The sequence below is a fragment of the Epinephelus fuscoguttatus genome, linkage group LG8 (genome assembly GCF_011397635.1).
Source record: "Epinephelus fuscoguttatus linkage group LG8, E.fuscoguttatus.final_Chr_v1".
NCBI classification, from domain to species: Eukaryota; Metazoa; Chordata; class Actinopteri; order Perciformes; family Serranidae; genus Epinephelus; species Epinephelus fuscoguttatus.
In genome coordinates this window covers 28214800-28242004 of record NC_064759.1, presented here as the reverse complement: position 1 = coordinate 28242004, position 27205 = coordinate 28214800, and the positions used below count along the sequence as shown (strand labels likewise).

Below are 27205 nucleotides of genomic sequence, written 5' to 3'. Positions count from 1 at the left end.
TTGGTCCCTGGTGCATCTCTGCTCCCTGGTCAGCTGAGGTCTCCACATGGCTGTAGGCTGTAGATGGAGGCTTGGCTGGGCTCTCTGTTAGAATATGAAGGCGAAGACCGCATCTGCATGTTGCTGACAGAGGCTTGGTTTGAGGTTTTGCCAAGCTGTCTCTCAGAATCTGCAGGGAGAGGTGGCGGCTGCAGGTTCCTGACAGTTACTCTAGATGCAGGCTGCAGAGGCTGTAGATGGAGGTACTGAGCTGTCTGCCAGAATCTGCAGGTGGGGGCGGTGGCTGCAGGTTGATGGCAGAGGCTTTAGTTGAGGTTTGGATAAGCTGTTTGTCAGAATTTGCAGGTGGAGGCTGCAGGTTCCTGACAGAGGCTGTAGATGGAGGAGCTGAGCTGTCTGCCAGAATCTGCCAGTGTGGAAATACCTGTTAGAGGAAGAAGATGATGTAAACTGAATGTAACATAAAGGTGGCTTTAATTTATCAGCCCAGGTATGCTATTATTACACAGTTATGATTGTCTATCTTACCTGAAAGGTTATATTTATGAGCGCATCTCTGCTCTTTGGTCCCTGGTGCATCTCTGGTCCCTGGTCAGCTGAGGTCACCACATGGCAAGGGGACAGAATTCAGCAGAGGCTGTACATGAAGGCTTGGCTAAGCTCTCTGCCTAAGTATGCAGGCGGAGGCAGCAGCTGCGTGTTGCTGTCCAAGGCTTAGTTATAGGTTTGGCCAAGCTGTCTGACAGAATCTGCAGGTGGGGGCGGTGGCTGCAGGTTGATGGCAGAGGCTTTAGTTGCACGTTTGACCAAGCTTTTGCAAGAATTTGCAGTTGGAGGCTGCAGCTGCATCCTGCTGGAAAAGGCTTAGTTTTGAGGTTTGTCCAAGCTGTCTGTCAGAATCTGAAGGTGGAGGTGGGTGCTGCAAGTTCTTAACAGAGGCTGTAGATGGAGGAGCTGAGCCGTCTGTCGGAATCTGAAGGTGGAGGTGGCAGCTGCAGTTGATGGCAGAGGCTGTTGTTGGAGGTTTGCAAGAACCTGCAGGTGACACCTGCAGATTTAGACAGACAGTTTGGCCAAACCTCTAATTAGAGCCTCTGTCTGCAGTGTGCTGTGGATGCAGGTTTGACCAATTCGTCATTTACAGCACCATCCGGAAATCTACGCCCCTGAATCTTGTCGTGCCATGTGAAGACCTCAGCTGACCAGGGACCAGAGATGCACCAGGGACCAAAGAGCAGAGATGCGCTCATAAATATAACCTTTCAGGTATGATAGACAATAATGACTGTGTAATAACAGCATACCTGGGCTGATAGATTAAAGCCATCTTCTTCCTCTAACAGATATTTCCACACTGGCAGATTGTGGCAGACAGCTCAGCTCCTCCATCTACAGCCTTTGTCAGGAACCTGCAGCCACCGTGTCCAACTGCATGTTTCTGACAGACAGCTAAGCTAAACCTCCATCTACAGCCTCTGCAAGCAACCTGCAGCACTGACACCTCCATCTGCAGGTTCTTGCAGACAGCTGTGACCAGACCTCCAACAACACCTTGGACAAACCTCAAACAACAGCCTCTGCCATCAGCCTGCAGCCGCTGCCTCCACCTGCAGATTCTGCCAGTGTGGAAATACCTGTTAGAGGAAGATGATGATGTAAACTGAATGTAACAGAAAGGTGGCTTTAATTTATCAGCCCAGGTATGCTATTATTATACAGTTATGATTGTCTATCTTACCTGAAAGGTTATATTTATGAGTGTATCTTTGATCTTTGGTCCCTGGTGCATCTCTGGTCCCTGGTCAGCTGAGGTCTTCACATGGCACGACAAGATTCAGGGGCGTAGATTTCCAGATGATGCTGTAAATGAATAATTGGCCAAACCTGCAACAACAGCAGTCTGTCGACAGAGGCTCTAGTCGAGGTTTGTCAAGCTGTCTGTCAGAATCTGCAGGTGGAGGCAGCGGCTGCAGGTTGCTGACTGAGGCTGTTGTTGCAGATCTGGCCACAGCTGTCTGCATGAACCTGCAGGTGGAGGCGGTGGCTGTAGGTTGCTGACAGAGGCTGTTGTTGGAGGTTTGGCCAAGCTGTTGCTGCAGGTCTGGCCACAGCTGTCTGCAAGAACCTGCAGGTGGAGGTGTCAGTGCTGCAGGCTGCTTGCAGAGGCTGTAGATGGTGGTTTGGTAACGCTGTCTGCCAGAACATGCAGGTGAAGGCGGCGGCTGCAGGGTTCTGGCAGAGGCTGTTGTTGGAGGTTTGGTAACGCTGTCTGTCACAATCTGCAGGTGGAGGCAGCAGCTGCAGATTGCTGACAGAGGCTTAGATGGAGGTTGACAGAGGTGTGAATGGAACATTGGTCTTCAGCACTCTGACATGGTGGAACTGATGGAGACGGCTGCTGTAGTTTGAATGCAGTTTTAATTTAAAGTTGCTGGAGAGGTCATTGATGTAGGGTGGAGCAGGACACTTTTAGAGGCGGTAGTTGGAAGCATGGTCGCAGCTGTCTACCAGAATCTGCAGTTGGAGGCGGCAGCTGCAGGTTGCTGGCAGAGGCTGTTGTTGGAGGTTTGGCCACGCTTTCTGCCACAATATGCAGGTGGAAGCGGCAGCTACATGTTGCAGGCAGAAGCTTACGGTGGAGGATCATTGAGGTGCAGATAGAATATTGGTCTTCAGGACTTTGATGAAAATTGCTGGTGGAGGAGGGTCAGACAGCAGACGACTGCTGCAGTTTGAACACAGAATTTAAAACTGAAAGTGAATCTAAGAAGCTAGTATTGTCACGTGGAGCAGGACACTTTACAGGCAGTAGATGGAGGTTGCTGGTAGACGGTGTCGATGGAAGTTTCAGTGAAAAGCATGCAATTCAAAAAAATCTAACTAAATCTCAATAAATGCGATAATGATAATGAGAAAGCGCTTACCTGAAGACTCACCTTCAGGTTTAGCTGTCCTCTTCCGCCACTGGCTGCCAGTCTGTTTCCTCAATCTAAAAACATTCTGTACCCACCTTGGCTTAGGGCCCTTTGGCAATGACTTGCCTGGCTTACCTGGAGCCACAGGTCCTTTAGAGGGGCCGGCTTCCACAGGCTTACCTGGTGCTGGAGGTGGGTCAGAGGGACTCACCTCAGGGTCACAGCCACATGGGGGGACTGGGGCAGGGACCCTCTGGGGGTTGAGCTGCGGGCTGATGGGCCGGTCCGGGACTGGAACAAGGAGGCTGGCCCACGGGTCGTCCTCGTCCATCTGAAGGTCACAACAAATACAGCCATCAGACTACTGCTCCGCATCATGTGAACAACTTTAATTTGTCCATTGTTTCAGTTTCTAACACTATGTGTTATGACTGTGCACTGACAACACATTTTCTTTTTATCTGCATGTTAGACAATAGACCATATCAGGTCAGAATACAGTGTCTTACAGTGTTTCCCAGCAGACTGGACGTGTCTGAGTCTCTGGTTGGGGAGCCAGATGGTGAGCCAATGGGGGAGGTCGGTGCTGGGACCCTCCGGAGGATGAGCCGCGGGCTGTCAGGCCGGTCAGGGTTTGGAACCAGGAGGCTGGTCCATGTGTAGCCCTTGTCCATCTAAGGGTAACAACAAACACAGCCGTCAGACTACTGCTCCACATCATGTTAACAACTTCAGTTTGGCTCCATTGTTTCAGTTTCTAACACTTTGTTTCATGATTGTGCACTGACTACACATTTTCGTTATATCTGCATGTTAGACAATAGACTATATGAGGTCAGAATACAGTTTCTTACAGTGTCTCCCAGGAGACTGGACGTATCCGAGTCACTGGTGTCGGAGTCAGATATGAAGCCAATGGGGCTGGCACACGTGTAGTTCTGGTCTATCTGAAGGTAACAACAAATACAGCCATCAGACTACTGCTTCACATCATGTTAACAACTTCAGTTTGACTCCAGTGTTTCAGTTTCTAACACTATGTGTCATGATTGTGCACTGACAACACATTTTCTTTTTATCTGCATGTTAGACAATAGACTAGATTCGGTCAGAATACAGTTTCTTACAGTGTCTCCCAGGAGACTGGACGTATCCGAGCCAGATGATGAGTCACTGGAGGAGCTCCACGGGATTGGAGTGACGCTGTCCCAATTGTAGCCCTGGGCCATCTGATGGAAAACAATAATCAAACCATGAGACCACAAATTTATCACATCACGTATTTAATTGGCCCATTAGCACACAGTCAGCACTGCTAAAAATTGAGTGTACAGAGTACAATTAAATGTAAGATTTCTGACTGCAAGTTAATGCCAAACTCAAAAAAATTCAGTCACAATCACTTTTGAAAACTAATTCAAACTGAAGCCTTTCTTTTAGTCACAAAAAATTGTTATTTCTAAACCCAGTTTGTCCCTCTAAGAGTATGAAAGCTTTCTGACAGCATACTTCTTGTCACGGATGGATTACTAAATGGACCTACTGGGCACAGGCCCAGGGACCTACAGTGTCAGGGGCCCCGCAAAATGTTACTCAAATTAACACGTACTGAAGAGGGAGACACTCAAAATGACCACAAAAAGATGCTAAGGAACTGAAAAGACACAAAAACACTACAAAATAGACAACTATTAGACACAAAAAAGAAAAAAGACACTAATTGACCTCAAAGAGACACAAAATTACCCCAAAGAGACACCAGATTACCTCAGAGAGACAAAAAAATACCTCAGAGAGACACAAAATAACCCTAAAAAAGCAAAAAAATGAGCACAAAATTAGTAAAATGGCACAAATATACCTCAGAGACATACAAAATTGCATCAAAGAGACAAAAAATAACTACAATGACACAAAATGGCTTAAAAAAAAAGACAAAATGGCGGAAAATAACCACAAAAGGATCCTAAAGAGAAAAGTTCCTCAGCCAGACACAACGTGACCTTAAAAGACACAACATGACCCCAAAGAGACACAAATGACCTTCAAGGGACACACAATGGCCAAAAAAGATACAAAACGACCTCAAAGACACACAAGATGACCTCAGAGAGATACAACATGACTAAAAAAGATACAACATGAACTCAAAGAGACACAGATGACCTTAAGGGACACACAACAGCCAACAAAGACCTAAAATAACCAAAAACGACACAAAACGACCTCAAAGACACACAAAATGGCTTAAAAAAAAGACAAAATGGAGGAAAAAAACACAAAATTATCCTAAAGAGAAAAGTTCCTCAGCCAGACACAACATGACCTTAAAAGACACAACATGACCTTTAAGAGACACACAATGGCCAAAAAAGATGCAAAGCAGCACAAAACGACCTCAAAGACACACAAGATGACCTCAGAGAGATGCAACATGACTAAAAAAGATACAACATGAACTCAAAGAGACACAAATGACCTTAAGGGACACACAACGGCAAACAAAGACCTAATATAACCAAAAACGACACAAAACGACCTCAAAGACACACAAGATGACCTCAGAGAGATGCAACATGACTAAAAAAAGACACAACGTGACCTCAAAGAGACACATAACCGCCAATAAGGATGCAAAACAAAACAAAACATCCTCAAAGACACACAAGATGACCTCAAAGAGACACACAACCGCCAACAAAGATGCAAAACAACACAAAACGACCTCAAAGACACACAAGATGACCTCAGAGAGATGCAACATGACTTACAAAGACACAACATGACCTCAGAGATATACAAATGACCTTAAGGGACACACAACGGCAAACAAAGACCTAAAATAACCAAAAACGACACAAAATGACCTGAGAGACACACAAGATGACCTCAGAGAGATGCAAACAACAAAAAGAGTCAAAACCAGCACAAACTCTGTGTGTCCTGACCCTGTGTAGGAGAGCTGGTGGGGCCTTTTGCATATATCTGTGCCCAGGGGCCCATTGTCTCATAATCTGCCCATGCATACAGTAGACATAGCTGACTGTTACAGAGCAACATTTTGCCAGATATTCAACAACATGCCAATTTTAAGCTCTCTTGCTGAATGAGAAAAAGCAAGTGCCCTATCAACATTTTTTTTTCTAGAAAAATCTCCTTGATACACACCTCTCTGTTGCTCTCACAGTATGATGACATAGTATTTAAATTATGCATATAATAATAGCAAATGATTGAGGGATGCACAGGAAGCAAGTGATCACTGTGGGGGCAGATGTAACATTTGACTTCTACTGTTTCAAAAATGTGGCTCTAACATGGCTTATAAACTGAAACTAAACAACTGATGACTGTCAACAAGTAGAGCACAGATACAGAGTCTTTTGTACTGAAGCTTCTGGTTGACAATATTTTGCACAATGTTTAATATCTTTACATATGACCACAAATAAGTATTCATTGTATTTCAGAGAACTGTGTTCAAATACTGATGCTTGGTCAATGGTCCTCTGTGTCTCATACTGAAATATTAGAGGCACTCTTAGGGTGCGTTCTGAATCGCATACTTTTGTACTGCAGCTGCTGCTAAAAGTGGGTCCTGTTGCATGCAGTATGCACACAATCGATACATACTACTGTCTCATAACGTTATGCACTAAACTTTGCCAAGAGGTTCAGCGCTGATGATCAGAGGAGCTGGTAGCAGAGTCTTGTTCTCTGATAGGTTCAGTGTCCTCCTCCAGAGCAGACTCCTCATTCACACTTCCAGAAGTGGTTTCAGCCTCTGTACCATCCACCATGTCTGCTGGCTGGCTGTAGTCCCTGTTGGTGTCCATATCAACAGACACTTCTGTGAGAGTCTAAGGCTGAAACACTGCACAGATCTCTCCTGCTGCAACATCAGCGATGGTGTTTAGCACTTTTGCTCCAAAGCATTTGGGCTTCTTCACCAGGACGTCCTGAGTGTAACCCTGTCTAACTTTCTCCAGGATACACAGGACCATGTTGGCTCTGGTGACCTGAACGAGCAAAGTGGACAGAGCAGCGAAGACACGGTCCACAGCGGCTTTTGTTGAAGGTGATGTTTTTAGGAAGCAACCAGAAGCCCTGCGGGACATTTGGAATGACCTCCATCACCACCTCCTGTGGACCAAGCAGTTTAAGGCTGGGGGCCCCCTGGTGCTGCTCTGTCAGCCTCCTGGCGTACTTCTGAGCCTGGTTGATGATCTTGGGATGTCTGTAGGATGCAGTCATTCAAAGTCTGTCTTAAAAAGAGACATCACTACCACTGTGCTCTAACTGAGAGTAAGTGTATGTAAAATATGACTCACTGAAACTGAGGAGGGACGGCTTCTGGACAGCTGAGCAGCCTTCTGGCTTCAAACTCAGCGTCTCTCATCTTCATGCTCGTGTTCCCCTCCACACCTGAAACACGAAGAGAGATATGATGGGTAGACTTAACATATTACATACATGTATACCAACCACAGATATGTTACATTTTGTGTTCAGGCTTAGGCACAAAAAACACTGTTCTGTGGTTTGGAAAAGAACATGGTTTGGTTGAAATATCTTGTTTGGGGGCCACAATCCCTGCAGGAAAAGCAGCGATGTCTCAGTAAAAACAACGGCTCTTTGTGACACTATCCCTGCCAATGGGTCGCTACAAAACACCACATTTGAAGCTTAACAAGCTAATGACAAAAACACCTGCAGGTTGCTACAAAATAACCCATAAGCCCAAAAAGCTGGTGGAAAAACCCCCATGGGTCACTGCAAAACACCCATGTTTGCAGTCCAAACCTTCAGACAGACCTTTAAAGGCCTGTTTAAGGGTTCACACTTGATTTCATGGTCCAGGTTAGGTAAGGGGCAGGGGAAAGCGTTACATTACTGAGAGTCATCACGAGTATAGAAGCACATGGTATGCTTTGACCGAGTATGAGAAACCTTTGTTGTTGTCCTACACCGCCCTCTACTGACAAAACACCTGCATTATACATCACTCATTTAGAATATTTTTGCAGTCATCACACATAACAGTTAACAAGTTTATGCAACACCCCAGCCTGAGTCAAAATAAAGAGCACATCTTTGGCCTATCTTTCGCAAATGAGCCATGAATAGAAAATATTTGTCAAGCAACTGGGTAATATCAAATTGTAATCAATTCATGACCAACAGAAACTACAACATTTACATTTGAACCTACATGTGTTTCAGGATAAGGATAATATTCTGGGGTAGGTGCCAGTTTATTGTTCTATATCTTGGTATACACTCACCAACCACTTTTTTAGGCACACCTTGCCAGTACAGGGTTGGACCCCATTTGCCTTCAGAACTGTCTTAATTCTTTGTGGCATAGATTTAACAAGGCGCTTAAAACATTCCTTAGAGATTTTGGCTCATATTGACATGATAGCATGTCTGTTGTCGGCTGTACATCCATGATGTGAATCTCCCGTTCCACCACATCCCAAAGGTGCTCTATTGGATTGAGATCTGGTGACTGTGGAGGCCATTGGAGTACAGTGAACTCATTGTCATGTTCAAGAAACCAGTTTGAGATGATTTGAGCTTTGAAACACGGCGTGTTATCCTGCTGGAAGTAGCCATCGGAGGATGGATATACTGTGGTCATAAAGGGATGAACAGATTCAGCAACAATACTCAGGTAGGCTGTGGCATTTAAACGATGCTCAATTGGTACTAAGGGACCCAAAGTGTGCCAAGAAAATATCCCCCACACCATTACACCACCAGCAGCCTGAACCGTTGATACAAGGCAAGATGGATCCATGCTTTCATGTTGTTTACAATAAATTCAGACCCTACCAGCAGAAATCCAGACTCATCAGACCAGGCAACATGTTACTAATCTTCCATTGTCCAGTTTTGGTGAGCCTTTGTCAACTGTAGCCTCAGTTTCCTGTTGTTAGCTGACAGGAGTGGCACTCCGTGTGGTCTTCTACTGCTGCAGCCCATCTAATTCAAGGTTCGATGTGTTCGTTCAGCATACCTTGGTTGTAACGAGAGGTTATTAGAGTTACTGTTGCCTTTCTATCATTTGAACCAGTCTGGCCATTCTCTGACCTCTGGCATCAACAAAGCATTTTTCCCCAGAGAACTGCCGCTCACTGGATCTTTTCTCTTTTTCAGACCATCCTCTGTAAACCCTAGAGATGGTTGTGTGTGAAATCCCCGTAAATCAGCAGTTTCTGAAACACTCAGACCAGCCCGTCTGGCACCAACAACCATGTCATGTTCAAAGTCACTTAAATCACCTATCCTGCCCATTCTGATACTCGGTTTGAACTTCAGCAGGTCGTCTTGACCATATATGCATGCCTAAATGCATTCAATTGCTGCTCCGTGGTTGGCTGATTAGCTACTTGCATATATGAGCAGTTGAACAGGTGTACCTAAGAAAGTGGCCGATGAGTGTATTTGAACATGTAGTCAACATTCCTGTATGATTTTCTGCAGCTACTCTCCTGCTCAACATGTTTTCTAATCCTTGCACTATAGCACCACCATGTGGGCTCAATAGAGAAACGCAACAGAGGGAGTATATTGTGGAACTAATAGCTAAGTGGTGCAGCTGTGCGGTTTTATCCACATTGTTGATGCTGGCAGAGCTGCTGTATATTACAACAAGTCACATAATTATTGTGCACCCTATGCATTAGCCTATATAGTGTATTGCCTCATCTGCTATATGATATTTAAGCTCAAGCCTTACTTTACTGTTAGGCCATCCACAACACTTCCCATTGGAGCAGTATGTTTGCTGATTGCTGCTGCTGATGACAAAGATCATGAAGCCTATAAGGTGAAGGAGGAGGGAACAAATGAAGAGGTTTTGGTGATGATTTGCTCTCTGGCACCATACAGCTGCCCTGCTTAAAGAAATCATGGAAATAAACTGTATAGGCTGTGCCACAATCTTATGGTAGGCTGTATGGTTTGAATAAATAAATAAATAAATAAATATAATGTTGACATATTAACATGCACAAACACCTAGGAAAATGGATTTAAAAAACAAATTTCAGTAATTAATCCAGACATTTACATCATGAATCCATCTGGCTTTTAATTGCTGTGACAGGAAACGCGCACCTTGACAATAATGTGTAAAAGGACACAGAGTACAGATCTCCCTGTTGTTACGCAACACAATAATAGTACACAAAACAAACATGTTTTTGGTCCCACTTTTGGGATGTCACCGCCGGGTTTCCAATTGGTCTCTTGATGCCCAATTAACTTTCTCACGTTGCTGCTGGTGAGATTCACACCATCTAGGTCAGATGTGTTTTCGTTTTATTTTATCTCTGCTCACAGAGCTCCTTGTGCATCTTTGAGTATGTTCCTGCTTTACATGTTTTTAATAAAATATGCGTATTGTTTCTGTTCATGAGTTAATGATTGACTACCTGTTGATGCGGCTGTGTGAGGTTCTTGGTAATCGGTGAGAGAACTGTGACGTGTTCCCATAGATACATCCCAACACATGAGCTCCCGTGATACCCAGCCTTCATCGTGGGAAAACTACAGAGACCCGTTTGGCTCTTTCACCATCACCTGCTGCGTAGCGGTGCACACGGGGCCGACAACTCTGCGACGTTTCCTCTATAGCGAATTGAGATTCTGCAAAACGTATGGATATCTGATATTAACAAAGCCGGGACACATCAACAGCTTAATGCACGTGCTCATATTTTGATTCAGCAACTTCTCCAACATTGCGAGTAGCCGTTGACCCTGAACGCCTCCGTGCCCAAACTGCTGTCCTCCTCGAAGATCTGCGTGCCGTGATCAACCCCACTCAACCCTAAACATTTGGCCAGGATGGAGCAGGTCTAATGTAATTATAATGGCCTGTAAGCTTTTGTCTCGCAAGTGGGATCAACCTGTTGTACGTTTATTATAACATAGATCTCTTCTCCGCCGCGCGCCAGCCTGCTTTTACGCGCAACGATGAGCTCGGAGAAGCCAAACTTTCTGGCACAGCCCGTAGTGAAGAGCATTTTCATGTACCGAAATGGCGACCCTTACTACGAGGCACGACGGATTGTGATAAACCAAAAGAGGGTGTCCAACTTTGAGACTTTGCTGAGAGAGGTGACCGGCGGGATACAAGCCCCGTTTGGAGCGGTGAGAAACATCTACACACCGAGGGGAGGACACAAGGTGGACTGCTTGGAGAGCCTGCAGAGCGGGGAGCAGTACGTCGCTGCTGGGAGGGAGAGATTCAAAAGGCTGGAGTAAGAATGACATTAAAAATAACTACTTTCGAATTGTTTTCTCAGTGACTAAGCCTAAATAACACTTAATGCAGACATAAATACTACCGTTTTACATGCATACAATTATGGTTGGCCAGGTTTAACCCACAATACGGTAATACCTGCAGGAAGGCATGCTGGTCAGTTGTAATTACTGTCAATAATCTCAGTTGAAAAACACTGCACACACTAACTGGGTCCAGTGTTGTCAATCAGCCATTATCCACACGTTTATGAACTCACTGAGCATCACACCTGTTGACTTTTAAAGTTTATCTGACTCAGCAGCTCTGCACCAGTGTTGAATCCCAGCATGAGGCAGATGAGATCAGCACTGTAGGTTAAGTGTGATCTCTGCTCCGGCCTAAAAATAAGTGGACTTATACTGCAGATAATGAGATTTGTGCAGCAAGTTATTGATAGAATGTGGTGGAGAAGGAGTTAAGTGGGGAGGTATTCTGGGGCCATGGAGATTGTTTACTGTCATAGTGATCTCTGACATAGGTATTTTTAAATTGCCAGGGTGAAGATGTGGGTGCTGTAGATACAGTATCATCTGCTGCAGAGCTGATAAAATATATAATGCACTTCCATGTTATCCCTTTCTTCTGCATACCATATTGCTGCTTCAATACCCAGAGGAACTGGGAGGCAAATTAGAGATGTTAAATACATGAATGATTCACTTACAAACCATTTAGTTAGGGTAAATATGGGTGTGCTTATTATGCTTAATGAGGAGCTCCACTCTACATACTCAGCTTTGACTGTTTTATGGCAGCACAACTAGCAGCCACAAAAACCCAAGAAAATGGGTATCTTATACTATAACTTAACATGTCACCACATTCACATTCCTAATGGAATATTGTTTGATTTATTAGTGTTGTGTATGATAAACCTAGACTAACTCCAACTCTATGTTTTGTCTGTAGTTACCTACATATTGGCTCCAGAAGGAAGAGGATGATGCAGACTCTTCCAGCGCAGGTAAGGCAGAAGTGCTGCTAATGTAAGCATGCCCTCTTTCGTTTAATCAGAAACTCATTCATGTGTCAAGTAGGGCTGCAACTAACAATTATTTCCATTGTCGACTAATCTGTCGATTATTTCATCGATTAGTCGACTAATCATTTTATCGAAAAATGTGTTAAAATGTTGAAAAATGTCGGCCTGTCTCTCCCAAACTCCAAAATTATGTCATCTAATATCTTGTTTCATACTCATGCCAAAGGGTTTTAGTTCACGACACCATCATGGTGTGTAAAGCTGCCAATACCTGAACATAAGAAGCTGCAATAAGAGGATTTTGGGGTACTTTTATAGTATTTTCTATGACAAATGACTCAAACCGATTAGTCGACTGCTTAAATAGTCACTGATTGTTTTAATAGTCGATTAGTCATCGATTAGTCGACTAATCGTTGCAGCCCTAGTTCAAGTCAGTCAAGAGAGGTATGTCTTAAAGTTCCCCTCAGCTTAAACATCTCTTTTTCTTATGTTTATGTCCTCTAAAATGTCTAAACTTGAATATACTGATTCGTATGTCTGTAAAGTTTTCACTAGAGAGGTTTTTTTACATTTCTCTATTGAAGAAAAAAAATTGCGATTCAATTGTTCACCGGGCCATGTAAGCCAGTTGTAGTCCAATATGGGAAACACATATTGACTGTGGAAAAGACTTGAAAGACCTGAAACCTCCAGTGCAGAATGGACTTGTCAGTAGGCTACAGAGAGCAGAGTTAGCATAGTGAACGTTTTGACAGCAAACATGGTGGAACCTGAAGCTTCCTTCCACTCTCTACCCATAACTCCATCGTAGTAGATATCATTGTATGTTTCACAACCACTAACACTGATTCAGCCACTGCCATTTAGCCTACAAGCTAACAAACAACATAAACAAAAGATGCTAACAACACTTAGCATTCTGATATGTGTGCTAGTCGCTGATTTTGGTGCACAAGACACTCCTCAGCTGACTCTGGGTCTGAATGAGGCTGAGTATGGCTAAATCTCTCCGTTGTTTCCACTTACACTAACGCTAGCCATCATGATGCGCGCTGGTCTTTTACTGGTCAACCTAGCATGGGCGGTGCTGAGGAAAGCATAAGCAAAACCTATATCAAGCGGCGGTGGTGGGTGGGGCAGAGGCCAAATCTAGAATTTTCCATTGAGGGAGAAAAAGTAGATGTTTTCAGAGTTTCATTTAACTTTTATGTAGGAAAACTATGTTTAACAAAATATTAGCAGGCTATTAGTATACATATTAATAGTACTTTAAATTAAGAAGTGTAGTAGCTGCATTTGCTATAAAACTTGACTTTAGCTTTAAACAGATGAATTCATCCAGATCCAAGATCCAAGTGTAATAAAAGAGAAGTGTAGTAACAGAAAGTAATGCCTAGTTTTTAATGCCTGAAATTTCTAATCTGTATAATTTTTATATATGCATTTCATATAATCACAATCTGCAGAGTTGACACCTTTTATCATACTTCACATCATCTTGTCAATAACCCAGACAATCTCGGGGTGTGGTGCCTCCCCACATCTTGCGGGTAAAGATCCTCAGGTTCCACTCCACCTCCTGGTTCTTTTAGTTTTAGCAGTTAAAACCACTGTTGGCCTCACATGACTGAGTCTGTCAGTCCCTCACTCACTCACTCACTCACTCACTATAGACCGGACAACATTTTTAAGCCAGTACACGCTTGACCGGAATCCTGGACACAAAAACTCAGATCACACTGAACGTGTTTCTTTGGTGTTAACATCCAGCTCAGTTGAGGTTTAGTAGCCACATGAGATTGAATACCTTCATTAGACACACTGTTCAAATTGCTTTTCTGTTATTGCATTACATCATATGTTCTTTCAGAGATTAATAAAACCCTTCACAGGCTGGGGTTTCAGTCACAATATCCTCACTTAATCCAACTTCTTAACATTTGAAACTGCCACTAACTGCAAGATACATGAGGATTCGCCTGTGCACTCCTGCCCCCACCCACAGTGTAAAGGTTTTAGAAAGATCATTTAAGCAAGGTGTTATGTTTAGCATCCCCCTCTATTGTTCTCTGTGAAGAATCACTTTGTTGTTGTCTCAATGGCCATGCATTATTGATTTATGGATCATAATCATCCCTTCTTTCAATGCATCTTTAATCACCAGCTATGAAGTCACAGCCAAAACAAGAGCAGCTTAAAGCCCTGATCCAGGGTGTATTGTTTCTTTTTTGAAAGTCAACTGCAGGTCCTCTTTCCAAAGTAGAGTTACTTTTTTTTCATACTATTTCTTTTTCCTTGTGAAAGCACAGATATCTGTACTGGCAACCGTTACTAAACCGAATGAACTCCATTCATGTTTTGGGGACAAAATGGAAAAACAAAAAACAGAGGTGCAAAGGTTTGACATGCTGATTTTAGTCAGAGAAAACAGTGCATGTTTAAACACAAGGTCTTTGTCAGGATCATCTGCTTTACAAATGTGCAGCCAATTTCATTCTTTGACTTTGACCTTTGTCTCTGGCCACACACAGCATTAGTTCTGTGTGCCCTGCCTCTCTCCACTGTAACATGTTAATCATACAAAGTGAATCAGGAACTGCTCTCTTGATTTCGTCTTATCGCCCCACTATAAGCTCATTCATCACAGATAACCTTGAGGGCTTGTTGTTGCTGCTGTGATTACGTGGCGAGCATAAAAAGAGCCAATTAACTTACAAGGACCTTGCTTCCCCCTCACTACCCCTCTTAACCTGCCTGATTGTGTTGATTAATGATGAGAACTCTTAGCCGGCTGGATTGTTTGCAAGTTTGTTTCTTGTCCTTACTCATTTCGGAGCATTATAGGAAGTGCTAATTATAGGAACCCACTTGAAGTTGTGCTCTGGCCTGCTGGTTACAATAATGTTGGTAGACATATGTAGTGTTTAAGTGCAGTGACCAATCACCAGTCAAGATCATAGACTGTACAAAAATAAAAGACAGCCAACTTCAATTAAAAGCCCAGGCTATCATTTGCTTAAATCACGAACTCCACAGGCTTATATTGGGGACAGGCCTTCAATTCCTTTGACACAGAACTGTTCCTCAGCAAAGATGGGAAAAGCGATCACATTGTTTATTTGAGCCAGTATGAATATTGCTCGTACAAAAATGAGGCTACGAATAACGTATTAACGTAACACACAACTTTGTGTTATAGTAAGATTTTCTCGGCACCCGGCATACCTACGCAACACCACTTTATCCTGTTGAAACAATATTCATAACTTGGATGAATTTTCATTAAAAAAAACAAACACTTTTGATTAATTTGATTGGTGTACCCTTACCGACTAAAAGAATATAAATAAGTTACCAGGTAATCAAGGAATGGACACATATTCTGACTTTATGACAGCTTCAGAAAAAGGGAGTCACCACTTGTTTTTTCATCGTGCTGGTAAATCTAAGTGACTTACGGACTTCTCTGGTGCTCATGGTTTCAGTAAAATGAAATCAACCAAGCTAACAATGTGTAGCATCTCCATATTGACAAAAGTTTAAATGTTTATATTAGTATGTGCGATCTTAACAGCTAGTTCAAGTCTGTAGTCAATAATCCAGTTTTATACATCCGAAGAACTTCTATAAAAATGAACTGGTTAGAAAAAAAAACAGGCTTCTAATTGCAGCATTTATTTGTCAAAATGTGTAGCTACACTGGGCTAGTAAAAGGGACTGGGCGTCTAATTGGGACCACACTTTTAATTTAAGTTTTACGGTAATTTTGAATGGGTTAAGTGGGCTATATAAAAATTCAGACCTCCCCGTGCAGTTGTCACGTACGGAGAAATTAGCTATGGAGACCAAAACTGTCTTTTGTACCAGGCTGTTTATTTCTGCTGTGAAGTTGTTATTTTAACACATCTGTGGGGACTGACTCACACTAGAGCCAGCCTCTAGTGGTTTGCTGCTTGGTTAAGATGGAGTAGCCTAACTTGTGATACATGCAATCCTTACATCATAAATTAGTGCTCTCTTTGCTTATTAATTAGCAGCTGCACACTCTGGATTGAATCGAGTGGGTGTGAGATGTATCAAAGTGTATGACCAGCACTGAAAGTACAAGGTGTTTTCTTGATCTCATGGTTTCCCTTCAAAGGCACCTGCTTACAGTACAAAGTGATGTTTATTTATTTATTTATTTTTTTACCATCCGTGATGTGTACATGCACACTAAAATGAGCCAGGAGGACTTCTCCTGCTGTGCAATCAAAGGTCATGTGCTTATAAAAATGATTGTCAATAGAAACCAGATCTAGTGCTTCTAATAGCTCCCCAAAGAGTGAGTCATGCCTCGCCCTGACTGTTTCTGTTTATTCCTAGCTTGCATTGGTTACTAGCTAACTGGTTTATACTAGCCTGTGTGGTTTGTAGTACATTTTAAAGTGTAATGGTTAAAATGCAAATGCAGTTGTATTGCTTTCCAATGAGCAGCATTGCTTTTTTTAGCAGTTATGCAATATTAAATACATTTCATTATACACTAGTATTTTATGCTGTCAGCATATGTGTCCTGTTCTCATGCCTTCTTACCGGTATACCTCTGAATGCATCCCAAGCCTTGTTTTTATGAAGCAAGTTTTTTAAATTCTACTTCTGCCCTTCACGTCTCTGTTGCCAGGGTGCACTCACATGCCCCCAGAAGACTTTTAATATACCTCCTCCCTTATTTCTCTGTCTCTGAGGATCCAGATCTTAGTCTTAGAGTCACAGTGGGTTAGGTGTTATGGGATGAGACCTGCAGTGCTCGCTCTTTGCAACCTCACAACCTCAAAGGATTACAGAGGGCTCATTCTTTTGCTGTCACAGAGATGAGAGACAGATTCTTTTAGTGTCTACAAAAGCTCTTTCTCTTTTGCCATCAGGGGTAAAAGGTTTTGATGTCAGGCAGTCTTGTTTTTTATACCTTGTACTAAAATCTCTCGCGTCAGAGGCAAGGAAAAAAAAAATCCCCAAAAGAATTTGAGAAGTGGATGGATTTTTAAAATGAATACATATATTGTTGTCTACATTTAACACATTATGATACATCTGCCTGTTGCCATTCTCGGTGAGGACAAACAATAGTAGCCCTGTTGACTGCCCTGACATGGAAAGCTACATTTAGGACTAAACTAAACTAAACATCAAAAACAACTAAAACATCAAGAGTGACCCCAGTGTTAGCACTGGTCCCGAATGCAAAAGTCCCTAAAGTTTGCACAGGTCTGTTGTTCTGAGTCTCCACTTGGAAACCAGAGCTGTCCTGAAATCCCAGCTGGACACACTGATCTGCTAACAAGCTTTCAAAGTAGTCTTCACTTCCCTATTTTAGGACTCATATATAAATATATATATATGCACACTATTGGTCATATATAGTAGGAGTGGGGGAAAAATTGATTCAGCATTGTATTGCAGTATTTTTGTGTGGCAATGTCGTATCGTCACACAGTGCCAAACATCAATTTTTTGAATATAAATTATTAATATTACAAATTCAAAAATAAACTTTAGGTACCCCACGAGAATGATATAATTAATTGCTTTTTCAGCCCACTTGAGATATTTTGCTGCAAAACAAAAAATGGCTGAGGTGAGATGAACAGACTGAAAACTTTATCTTATTATATAATGACAAAAACTCTGTCTGTGTGTGTGTCTGTTCCACGTTTTTCTCCTCACTGACTTGGTCAATCCATGTGAAATTTGGCACAGTGGTAGAGGGTCATGGGAGGATGCGAATGGTGCTATTTTTTAATTTAATTTAATTTTATATACTTTATTAATCCCCGAGGGGAAATTCAATTTTTCACTCTGTTTGTCAATTACACACAGGTACGAACACACACGCACAAACTGGACCTATACATGCACTAAGTGGAGAGATGTCAGAGTGGGCTGCCCGTGACAGGCGCTTCGAGCGGTTGGAGGGTTCGGTGCCTTGCTCAGGGGCACCTCGGCAGTGCCCAGGAGGTGAACTGGCACCTCTCCAGCTACCAGTCCATGATCCATATTTTGGTCCGGATGGGGACTTGAACAGGCGACCCTCCGGTTCCCAACCCAAGTCCCTATGGACTGAGCTATTGCTGCCCCACTATTACATCAATTGGCCAAAGGGGGCGCAATAGCAACGGTTTGAAATTTCAAACTTTGAATGGGCATATCTCATGCCCTGTATGTCATTGACACATGAAACTTTGCACAGAGATGCCTCTCCTCATGAGGAACAAATTTGCCTCAAGAACCCTTAACTTCCGGTTATATAGATTTTCCGCCATTTTGAATTTTTTTGAAAACACTTAAAATCGATCTCTTCCTAGGAAGTTTGACCGATCTGCATGAAACTTGGTGAACATAATCTAGGGACCAATATCTAAAGTTCCCTCTTGGCAAAAGTTGGAAAACTTACTAAAACTGAGCTTCTATAAGGCAATGAATATTGTGGAGGGCATGGCTCATCACATAAAGGTGTATAACATCTCAAGGGTTTCACCGATCACCACGCAACTTTGTAGGCATATGACCACACATGATCTGAGGGACCCCTCCATTATTGACCCCATCAAACAAAATGGGGGCGCTAGAGAGCTAATTTCTTATCTAGGCCTAACTGCCATATCGATTTTTACTAAACTTGGTAGATATATAGAACAGGACGCCTCAAGGTGACTGAAGAAATGTAACTCTAATTGGCAACTGGGTGGCGCTATAACAACAGAAAAATGCTTAAAAATGGCTAAAAATGTGACCGATCGCGGTGGCTCCCCCTTGTAGCCCAATGTTTTGGGTTTTTTTTCTTTCTAATTTTTGGTATGACTAAGTCATGGTATGGTATGCTGTACATAATCACAGAAACTGTCAGTGTGTCATTCTGTCAGTCAGTCATTCTGTCTGTCCCATGTTTTTCTACTCACTGACGTGGTCAATCTATGTGAAACTGCACATAGGCATTGAGGATTGGCATAGGTAGAAGGTGACAAAGCTACCAATGGGTATGGACTAGTCTAACTAGATAAAACAGATGTTGACAAAGTTTACTTTTGAGGACATAATTTACAGTTGAAAAAAGGTAATAAATCAAAATATATCGCAATATATTTTATCGCAATACTTAGCATATCACAACATATTTAAAATCGCAATAATATTGTATCGTGATAATATCGCATCATGGATCCTCTGGTGATTCTCACCCCTAATATGTAGTAAATGAACCAAGCATTATTCCATGTACTTTCATCTTCAATGCCCATATCAGATGCATCCATGTGTCAAAAAATCTCGAAAGATATAATATGCAGGATTAAAAAAAACCAAAATCATACAGAAGTATTCCCTCTCAATTATGACTTACAGTCCACTCGGGGTGTGTCACAGTGTGTTTTACTGCAGAGACTCTACCTGTATTTTCTTAATTTCTATGTTAGAGACCTTTGTGAGCATGTACCTCACAGTGCTCAGGTCAGGTTGCAACACACTGCAACAAAAACTGCAAATAGGCAAGGGGAATGCCAAACGACAGTCAATCTGGGGTTGGCTTTTACTTTCGCTCCTGCTCGGAAGCGAATTAACAAACAATCTAGTATGTATCTTAGTCTGCCTTTAATGATTTTTAAGGAGCTGACATATTGTACTCTTTTCATCCTTCTTTTCCAGGCAAAGCCACTGCCACCGAATCGAATCATTGTGTCAGCTCGATTCCTGAAACCTCTTAAGGAGCCATGTACAATATTGTAAGTTCAATATTCCCTGTCTACATGAACCATTTTATGCAGTTTTAATTGAGTTATTATTATATTTTTTTATGCCATACACTGCTGATTCCTGATACACTTTAACTTAAATGGATACTTTTAACTTTACTGAACTCAGAGGGGATTCCTGACAAGTCTGTGTCAGTGTTTGCTGTAACCAAGTGTGTTTTATCTACTAAGCGTGGTAGCAAATGGGGATGTCTTGAACCCTGCCATGAGGCTGTTGATCCACCAGAGGATGCTCGGACAGTTTGACAGAATACTAGAGATGATCACAGAGAAGATGGGTATGAGAGTCCTTGGGGGTGCCCGAAGGTACGACTAAAAAAAAAAACAAAAAAACCCCCAAAACTTCACATATGGACTACGTTCTTCCTACATTGTGATATAATTTCTGTCTTTACTAGATAACTCAAGAACACTACATAACAGCAGTTTCACTTTTCTTTGTAAATATGCATACTGAAAAAGTCATTAACGTTAGCATGGATGCTTTTTAATATCTTTGCTGTGGTATATGAACACATTATGTTGACACGTGAAAACAGTATGTGCTTGTCAATGCTTTTACTATCCTAATTAATGACCACATGGTGATTATGAGAGGATATTTGGCAACTCAAGTGTGTCTTGATTTGACCAACTGGTACAAACACATTATGGAAACCTTAAAGCTTTTGACTTTGTGTGTGTTTTCCAGTCTCTACACCTATGAAGGCCACCAGGTGACTGACGGGAATCAGCTGGAAAGTGGTCAGCTGTACGTGGCTGTGGGAAGAGAAAGGTTTAAGAAGCTGCCCTACAGTGATCTTCTCTTTACTAAACCCAGAGGAACAAGGAGGGTCAATGGGTAAGCACTGCACTATAGAAAATACACTAGAGTAGTGGTCCCCAACTGGTGGGAACGCGGGTCCATTCTGAATGGATCACAAGGTTGTTAAAAGCACATTTTATTTTTAAGCATAGTGAATTTCCAGCACAGAGCTTTTATTTTGAAGTGCTGTTTCCTGCTGTAGAGTGAGTGACTAACAGACAGCTGCTTGATAGACAGCAAACTAGTTTGACAACATGGCCAAACACAAATATGACCCCAGACGTATTAAACTGTGTGAACCTTGACCTAATGACTAAGGAGAAATCTGGACCCCGTGGCTGGACCTGTTGGGAACCACTGCACTACAGTAACATGTTGTCAGTCACAACTGCAATTTTGTGTCATTCGCCTATCAAGAAAAAAGCTTAAACTCACTTTAACAACATCTTTGAATGTAAAAATTCCTTAATCAGTTACTTTATATTGAGCAAGCTATCTTAACTTATTAATGTAAACAACACTGACCAATAATACACATTATTACCACCCATCAGCATGTAGATACATGGGTCCTTTGTAAGGAGATGGGGAAATTTAAAACTACAATACTATGGCTACCAGTGTTGGTTCTTGGAGACCCTTCAGTTTGTGTTTGTCTGTGTTCCAATGTGAAAACTAATTACTCCTCCAGGGCTAAATTCTGCTTTCTCTTGGAACATAATAATCTTAGTGCCAATATTATTTTAAAGATGGATAACTTGCTGCATGTGAATGAGTGTTGCCTTTCTTATTGTAATGTAAAAAAAAAGTATATTAACCATTTCACATGCACATACACAAAGCTACAGTGTCTTAAACACATTAAACTAATATCAAACAGTCCAATGTTCAACCATCCAATTTTTTATTTTCAGATTGTACATAAATCAGTGTTTTAAGAAAAGCACTTAGTATGATGTATGTTAATAAGATTATTTTTTGTCTGCCCTGTTTACAGAATGAAAGCTTACTCTCTACCACCTATCTACAGATTCTCCAAGCAAAATGGAAATGTAAGAATCACGTGTGCCTTTTGCATTAATTACTTTGATGAGTTTAGTTTTGTGTCAAATCAAGAACAACAAATTCAACATTTTAATAGCTTGCACATATACATTGCTTAATTAAACTTTTTACTTGCGTGAAAATAATTAGCACCTCATTTATGAACATACACATAAAAGAGGAAGTGTTTGATTTTCTTTTATGATTTAGTGGCTATTAGTTCATTTAATGAGGGTCAAAACTCAATGGTTTCATCCCAGAGTATATTATTTTGCTCTGTTGAATACTGAGACGACACAGTTCTTATTTCTCCAGTCCTTAAAATACTACTATAGTACAATACACTTGTAAAATAAAAGCATCCATGCCAGGTGATAAACTTAGTTAAAGAGAAGCAGATAGTTATGCACATTTTGTTATATTCCAAAACTGCATATACAGTGGCATGCAAAAGTTTGGGCACTCATGGTCAAAATTTATTTTACTGTGAATAATTATGTGAGTAGAAGATGAACTGATCTCCAGAAGGGCATGGAGGATGAAACATGGTTTTCAACATTTTAAGCAAAATTAATGTATTATTTTTTGTTTTGTACAATTTTAGAATGAATTAAAGGAAAGTTTGGGCACCCCATGACATTTGGGCTTTTAGACAACTTATTCCAGGCTCTCAGACCATAATTAGATTTTAAGGACTATGGCTTGTATACAGTCATTGTTAGGAAAGGCCACGTGATGCAAATTTCGAAGCTTTATTATACTCTGAGTCCTGATACCTTGTCCCAATAACAGCAGCCATGGGCTCATCCAGACAGTTGCCTAGCACACTGAAAACTAAAATAATTGATGTCCACAAAGCAGGACGAGACTATAAGAAGATAGCAAAGTGTTTTCAGATAGCCGTTTCCCCAGTTTGTAATGTAATCGACAAATGTCAGTTAACAGGAAGCGTCACACCATCTGTAAAAAAGCTGAAGATGAAGAGAGGGTGGCCTCTGCAACAGGATAATGATCCTTAACACATCTCGAAATCCATAATGTACTATCTTAAGAGGTGCAAGCTGCAGGTTTTGCCCTCAGATCCCCCCAACCTAAACATCATTAAAAATAGATAGATAGATAGATAGATATAGCACTGCATGCAAGACAGCCCAAGAATCTTTTGCAGGAAGAATGGGTGAAGGTCCCCAAAACAAGAACTGAAAGACTCTTAGCTGAATACAAAAAGCGTTTAGAAGCTGTTATACTTGCCAAAGGGGGCACTACTGACACTGACCATGCAGGGTGCTCAAACTTTTGCTTCAGGCCCTTTTAATATTTTGTTATTTTGCAAATGTTAAAGATTGAAATAAAAAAAGTAATCTTGCTTAAAATACTGAAGAAATTATCTTTAACTTTTTGCCTTTTGGAAATCAGCTCATCTTTTACTTGCATAGCTATACACAGTAAACCAACTTTTGACCAGGGGTGCCCAGACTTTTGCATGCAGCGGCACTTTTTATTGTTGATCATGTTTTCCACAAGTTTCTCATCAACTAAACCAGACTTGTATTTCCTTCAGAGTAAGTCCATGGTCCGATGCAGTGATAGCGGAGGTGGAGACTCCAAGGCCTCTCCTCCAGCCCACAGCGGCAGCAACAAGGATCACCTGTCCTCCATCGTCAGAGAGATCTCTCAGGCCAGACTCATGACCCTCAGGAAGAAGAGGAGTGGACAAAGCATGACCCTTGGCATCTCTGATAACGGTAGTGCAGACACAACTACAGTAGGATGGTATGGAAGAGAGTGGAGTATGTTTATACCTGCTAATTCCAAACAGGCCAGGCAAGAACAATGGGGCTGTGGCTTTGGAGCACTGTAGCTCCTATAATTGTGTATTTTGGTTTGATATATATGAGAGATTTGTTGGATAACACTGTGAACAAAAAATGACTTTTTTAATAGTTAATTAGCTGACTTGCCTATTGCCTTATTTTTATTAATCAATTAATTATATTAATATTACACAGTATTAATAATTACATCCTGCTGCTCTTTGCATTCATCCGACATAAGGGTACATTAGTACATTTTTAAAAAGGGGCCACCAAAGTAAAAAGGGGTTAAAAATGAAAACTATTGTATTCTCATTATCCTTGACATTCATGGTCACCATTTACTAGTTTCAACATATGTATGTGTGTTTCTGTTTATAGATCCATAATAAGTGAATACCCACAACAGTGTGCGCTTACTGTCTGGTTGCATGTGCTGGTGCAATAAAGAAGATGAGTGCCTGGTTTAACCCTTTAAATCCTGTGCAAATTTTCTTGGTTCCTTTCAAAAGCATGGGAAGAAAGCAGAGAGCAATGGAAGAAGAAATTACCCCCCCAGAATTAGCAATATATTAGTAAAAAAGAGAAGATTGAAAATAAGAAAATTTTAAAAAAGAAAAAAAGAAACTAAAAACAATGAAGGAAATGACCTTGAAAAAAAGCTTAAAAAATAACATAAAATAATTCTGTCACATTATTTTAAATATAAAATGCTGATAATTATAAATACAGTTTTTCCTTAGCTTTTTTAAAAATAATTTTCTACATCTATTATTTTTTTTTTGCAATTTGTGGAACATTGCTTAGCAAGTTGCTCATTGCCTTTTTCCCCCCATTTTTTTTTATAATAAATTGTACCAATTTGCTCAGGGTTTAAAGGTTTAAATACTTGCGAAAGGCATCTGAAAGCAGCATAAGAAAAGTGATGTCGCTCCAGGTTTCAAAGGGTTAAGGACACCTCTCACAAGAAGGTCACACTATTACAAGTGCTACCTTGCCTTCTAATCTCTGTCTGTCTGTATTACCTTCTCCCATAAATCATTTCCATAACATGCACAAATAGGGCTTATTTACACTGAGGATGAAGAGACATACAGACATATGATGTAATGTATGGCCTTTGGAATCTTATGTAACCTGCTATATTCTTAAATGCCCACATAGTGGCACTGTTGCTCTGCAAAAAAAATATAACAAGAAATATTGAAAGTAGGTCTAGCATGATGACATTAACCGCTATTACAAGAAACACATTACGTCACCCTCTGGGCTTGTGATCAGTATATTAAAATGTCCTGCAGAAACTCCAGTTACTCTTTCCTCAATGGCAGCTGGCACTCCTCTGAACATTAAGATATTTTGTTGCTCTGGGACCCTAACAGATGTTTTCTGTGAATGATATATGCATTGTATGTAACACTGTGAGAGGGAAGTGAGAGCAGTATTTCTATTTCTTTTATAAATATTTTAAAGTAAAAGGGATTTTGATTTTCTGCAGACTGCTGCTGACCTTATTATAACTCCTACTGCGGTACGAACCACATTACGTCATCTCGTCATGATAGATGTTGCCTGTTTGCTCCTCTGGCAGGAGAGTTGACAGCAGAAGCCCAAAGGAGCGTGGAGAATTGTGTCCGTGGTTCAGGGGAGCTGGCATTTTGCATCAAAAGAGAGAGGGATGAGGAATGTGTGTGCGGGTGTCTTTTGTCTAGCGCGTGTGCGTTTGAGACCTGTAATGTCACCCTCAAAATCCACCGTGCGTCACATTGTGTGGCATGTCGTGTTATTATAGGCAGAGAGAACCATGTTGCATTATTGGTCCCCTTGGGTGACATTGACCAAAGATTAAATTAACAGACAGACAGCTCGGAAAACAAGATCAGGCATTAGAAAAGATCGTTGGAATGGCCTGGAGAGCATATTGCATTCTCATGCACCCTTCACAGTTTGACCTATAAAGTCTTTTTCAAGTGCTGTCATGTTTATAAGAAACATTTCTTTATTTGTCTGGCTAAGGTGGCTCTGCATGGCACTTAGTCCGTCTCTGTCCGTGGTGCTGAACAGACTTTTTGTAAGATACATCAGGCTGAGGTTTCCCAAATGCATCTTTAGCCTTTTTGTTCATCCTTTCTCCCACAGCAAATCAATGCTAAAATGTTATTTGTGCATTTGGTTTCTCAAAAGCAAATGAGCTGAAATCACTGCTGCCCATCGCTACCAACACCAAATTACGTCTGTACCCATTAGCCGCTAAGTTAAGTAATGTGGTCCTGTTCAGCCTCTCAGTGGGAACACAGTGTTCATATCACCTTTTGTTTAGTGATTCACATCAGCACAGGAGTGTTTCGTGGTGTTATCATCCCTTTGGGAAACCCTGCCCTGGCTGGGTATGAGGTAAACACATCTGATTCTGTTGCCAAAAGGAACACAGCCAAAAAGTTGGCTGACTGGCAGAGGCTGTGGAAAGAACACAGCATGAAAGCCACACTTCAGATCTCTGGTGTGCTGGAACATTGGAATGAAAACAAAAAGGATTATTGCACAGGTGTCATGTCATTATCAATGTATTTTTTTCAGAGAGGGAGGGAGAGAAAAAAAGATGTAATGATGTACAGACTGAAAGGCTTTGAAACGAGCAAGTGATAGAGAGAACGAAAGAGAGAGACAAATGAGACAGAGTGACCCCGTAACTCGAGATTCTCCCTCTGTTCTGCGCTGGCTCTGTTGTGACAGGGAGGTTAGATTTTGTGTGTGTGTGTCCATGTGTGTGTGTCGGTACGCCAGTCCCCATTATTCACTGTCTATCAGCTGCTGGGATCCAGACTGAGTTTAACTCCAGCAGTTTCTGTCTGGTGTATTGTAAAGCTTCTGACTTTTCTGCTTCATTAGAGTGAACACAGCGGTGAGTGACAGCAGAGGCGAGGGGGAGGCGGTGCGACAACTCATGCAGCAAAGGTCACAGAATGAATTTGAACTTTCTATAACAAAGACATTTGGCTTAAAAGACTTAACCAACAAGACGCATTGCCTGTCGTACGCTCAGCCCGACATAGTTATATTTTATGGAAGCTCTTTTAAGTGAAGTAAATTATTGATCCAATTTGGCCAGTGATCAAAAACGCATTCATGTTCAGCTTGTATATAACCAATCAGCTGTTGTTGCTAACCTCGAAATAGAAATAGGATGTTTATCAGTGTTCTCCTTCTTAAAGGGCCTTTGTGACCAGTTCAGTTAATGGCTCCCCTGAGAAGAGAGGAGAGAAGAAGAGGAAGTAGAAAGAGAATCAGCAGGAGAGGGAGAATAAAAGATAATAGAAAGAGAAAAGACGTGTTTTGACAGGTGAGGGGAGATGGGATGTAAAGAAAAGGGATGATAAAGGAAAAAGGAGTGAATCAAAGGTTGAGATGATGAAGGGAGGAGGACATTATGAGGAAGAGGAAGAGAAAAAAAGAGTACAGGTGGAATCAAATAGTGAGTATGATGAATAGCCTAAGATGGTGGAGCATGAGCATTGAGTGGAGGGGGAAAAAAGAG

General features: G+C 41.6%; 1 protein-coding gene across 1 annotated transcript in view; it reads left to right on the top strand.

Moving 5' to 3' along the window:
* The first annotated feature begins 10472 nt into the window (after positions 1-10472).
* Positions 10473-27205, top strand: part of LOC125893260 (doublecortin domain-containing protein 2-like) — a 33066-nt gene continuing 16333 nt past the window's right edge. The window contains exons 1-7 of the mRNA XM_049583824.1: positions 10473-11188; positions 12145-12199; positions 19901-19977; positions 20179-20313; positions 20699-20848; positions 21810-21864; positions 23418-23601. Of these exons, the coding sequence (XP_049439781.1) occupies positions 10902-11188; positions 12145-12199; positions 19901-19977; positions 20179-20313; positions 20699-20848; positions 21810-21864; positions 23418-23601 (943 nt within the window). The 5' untranslated portion in view covers positions 10473-10901. The remainder of the gene's footprint in view (positions 11189-12144; positions 12200-19900; positions 19978-20178; positions 20314-20698; positions 20849-21809; positions 21865-23417; positions 23602-27205) is intronic.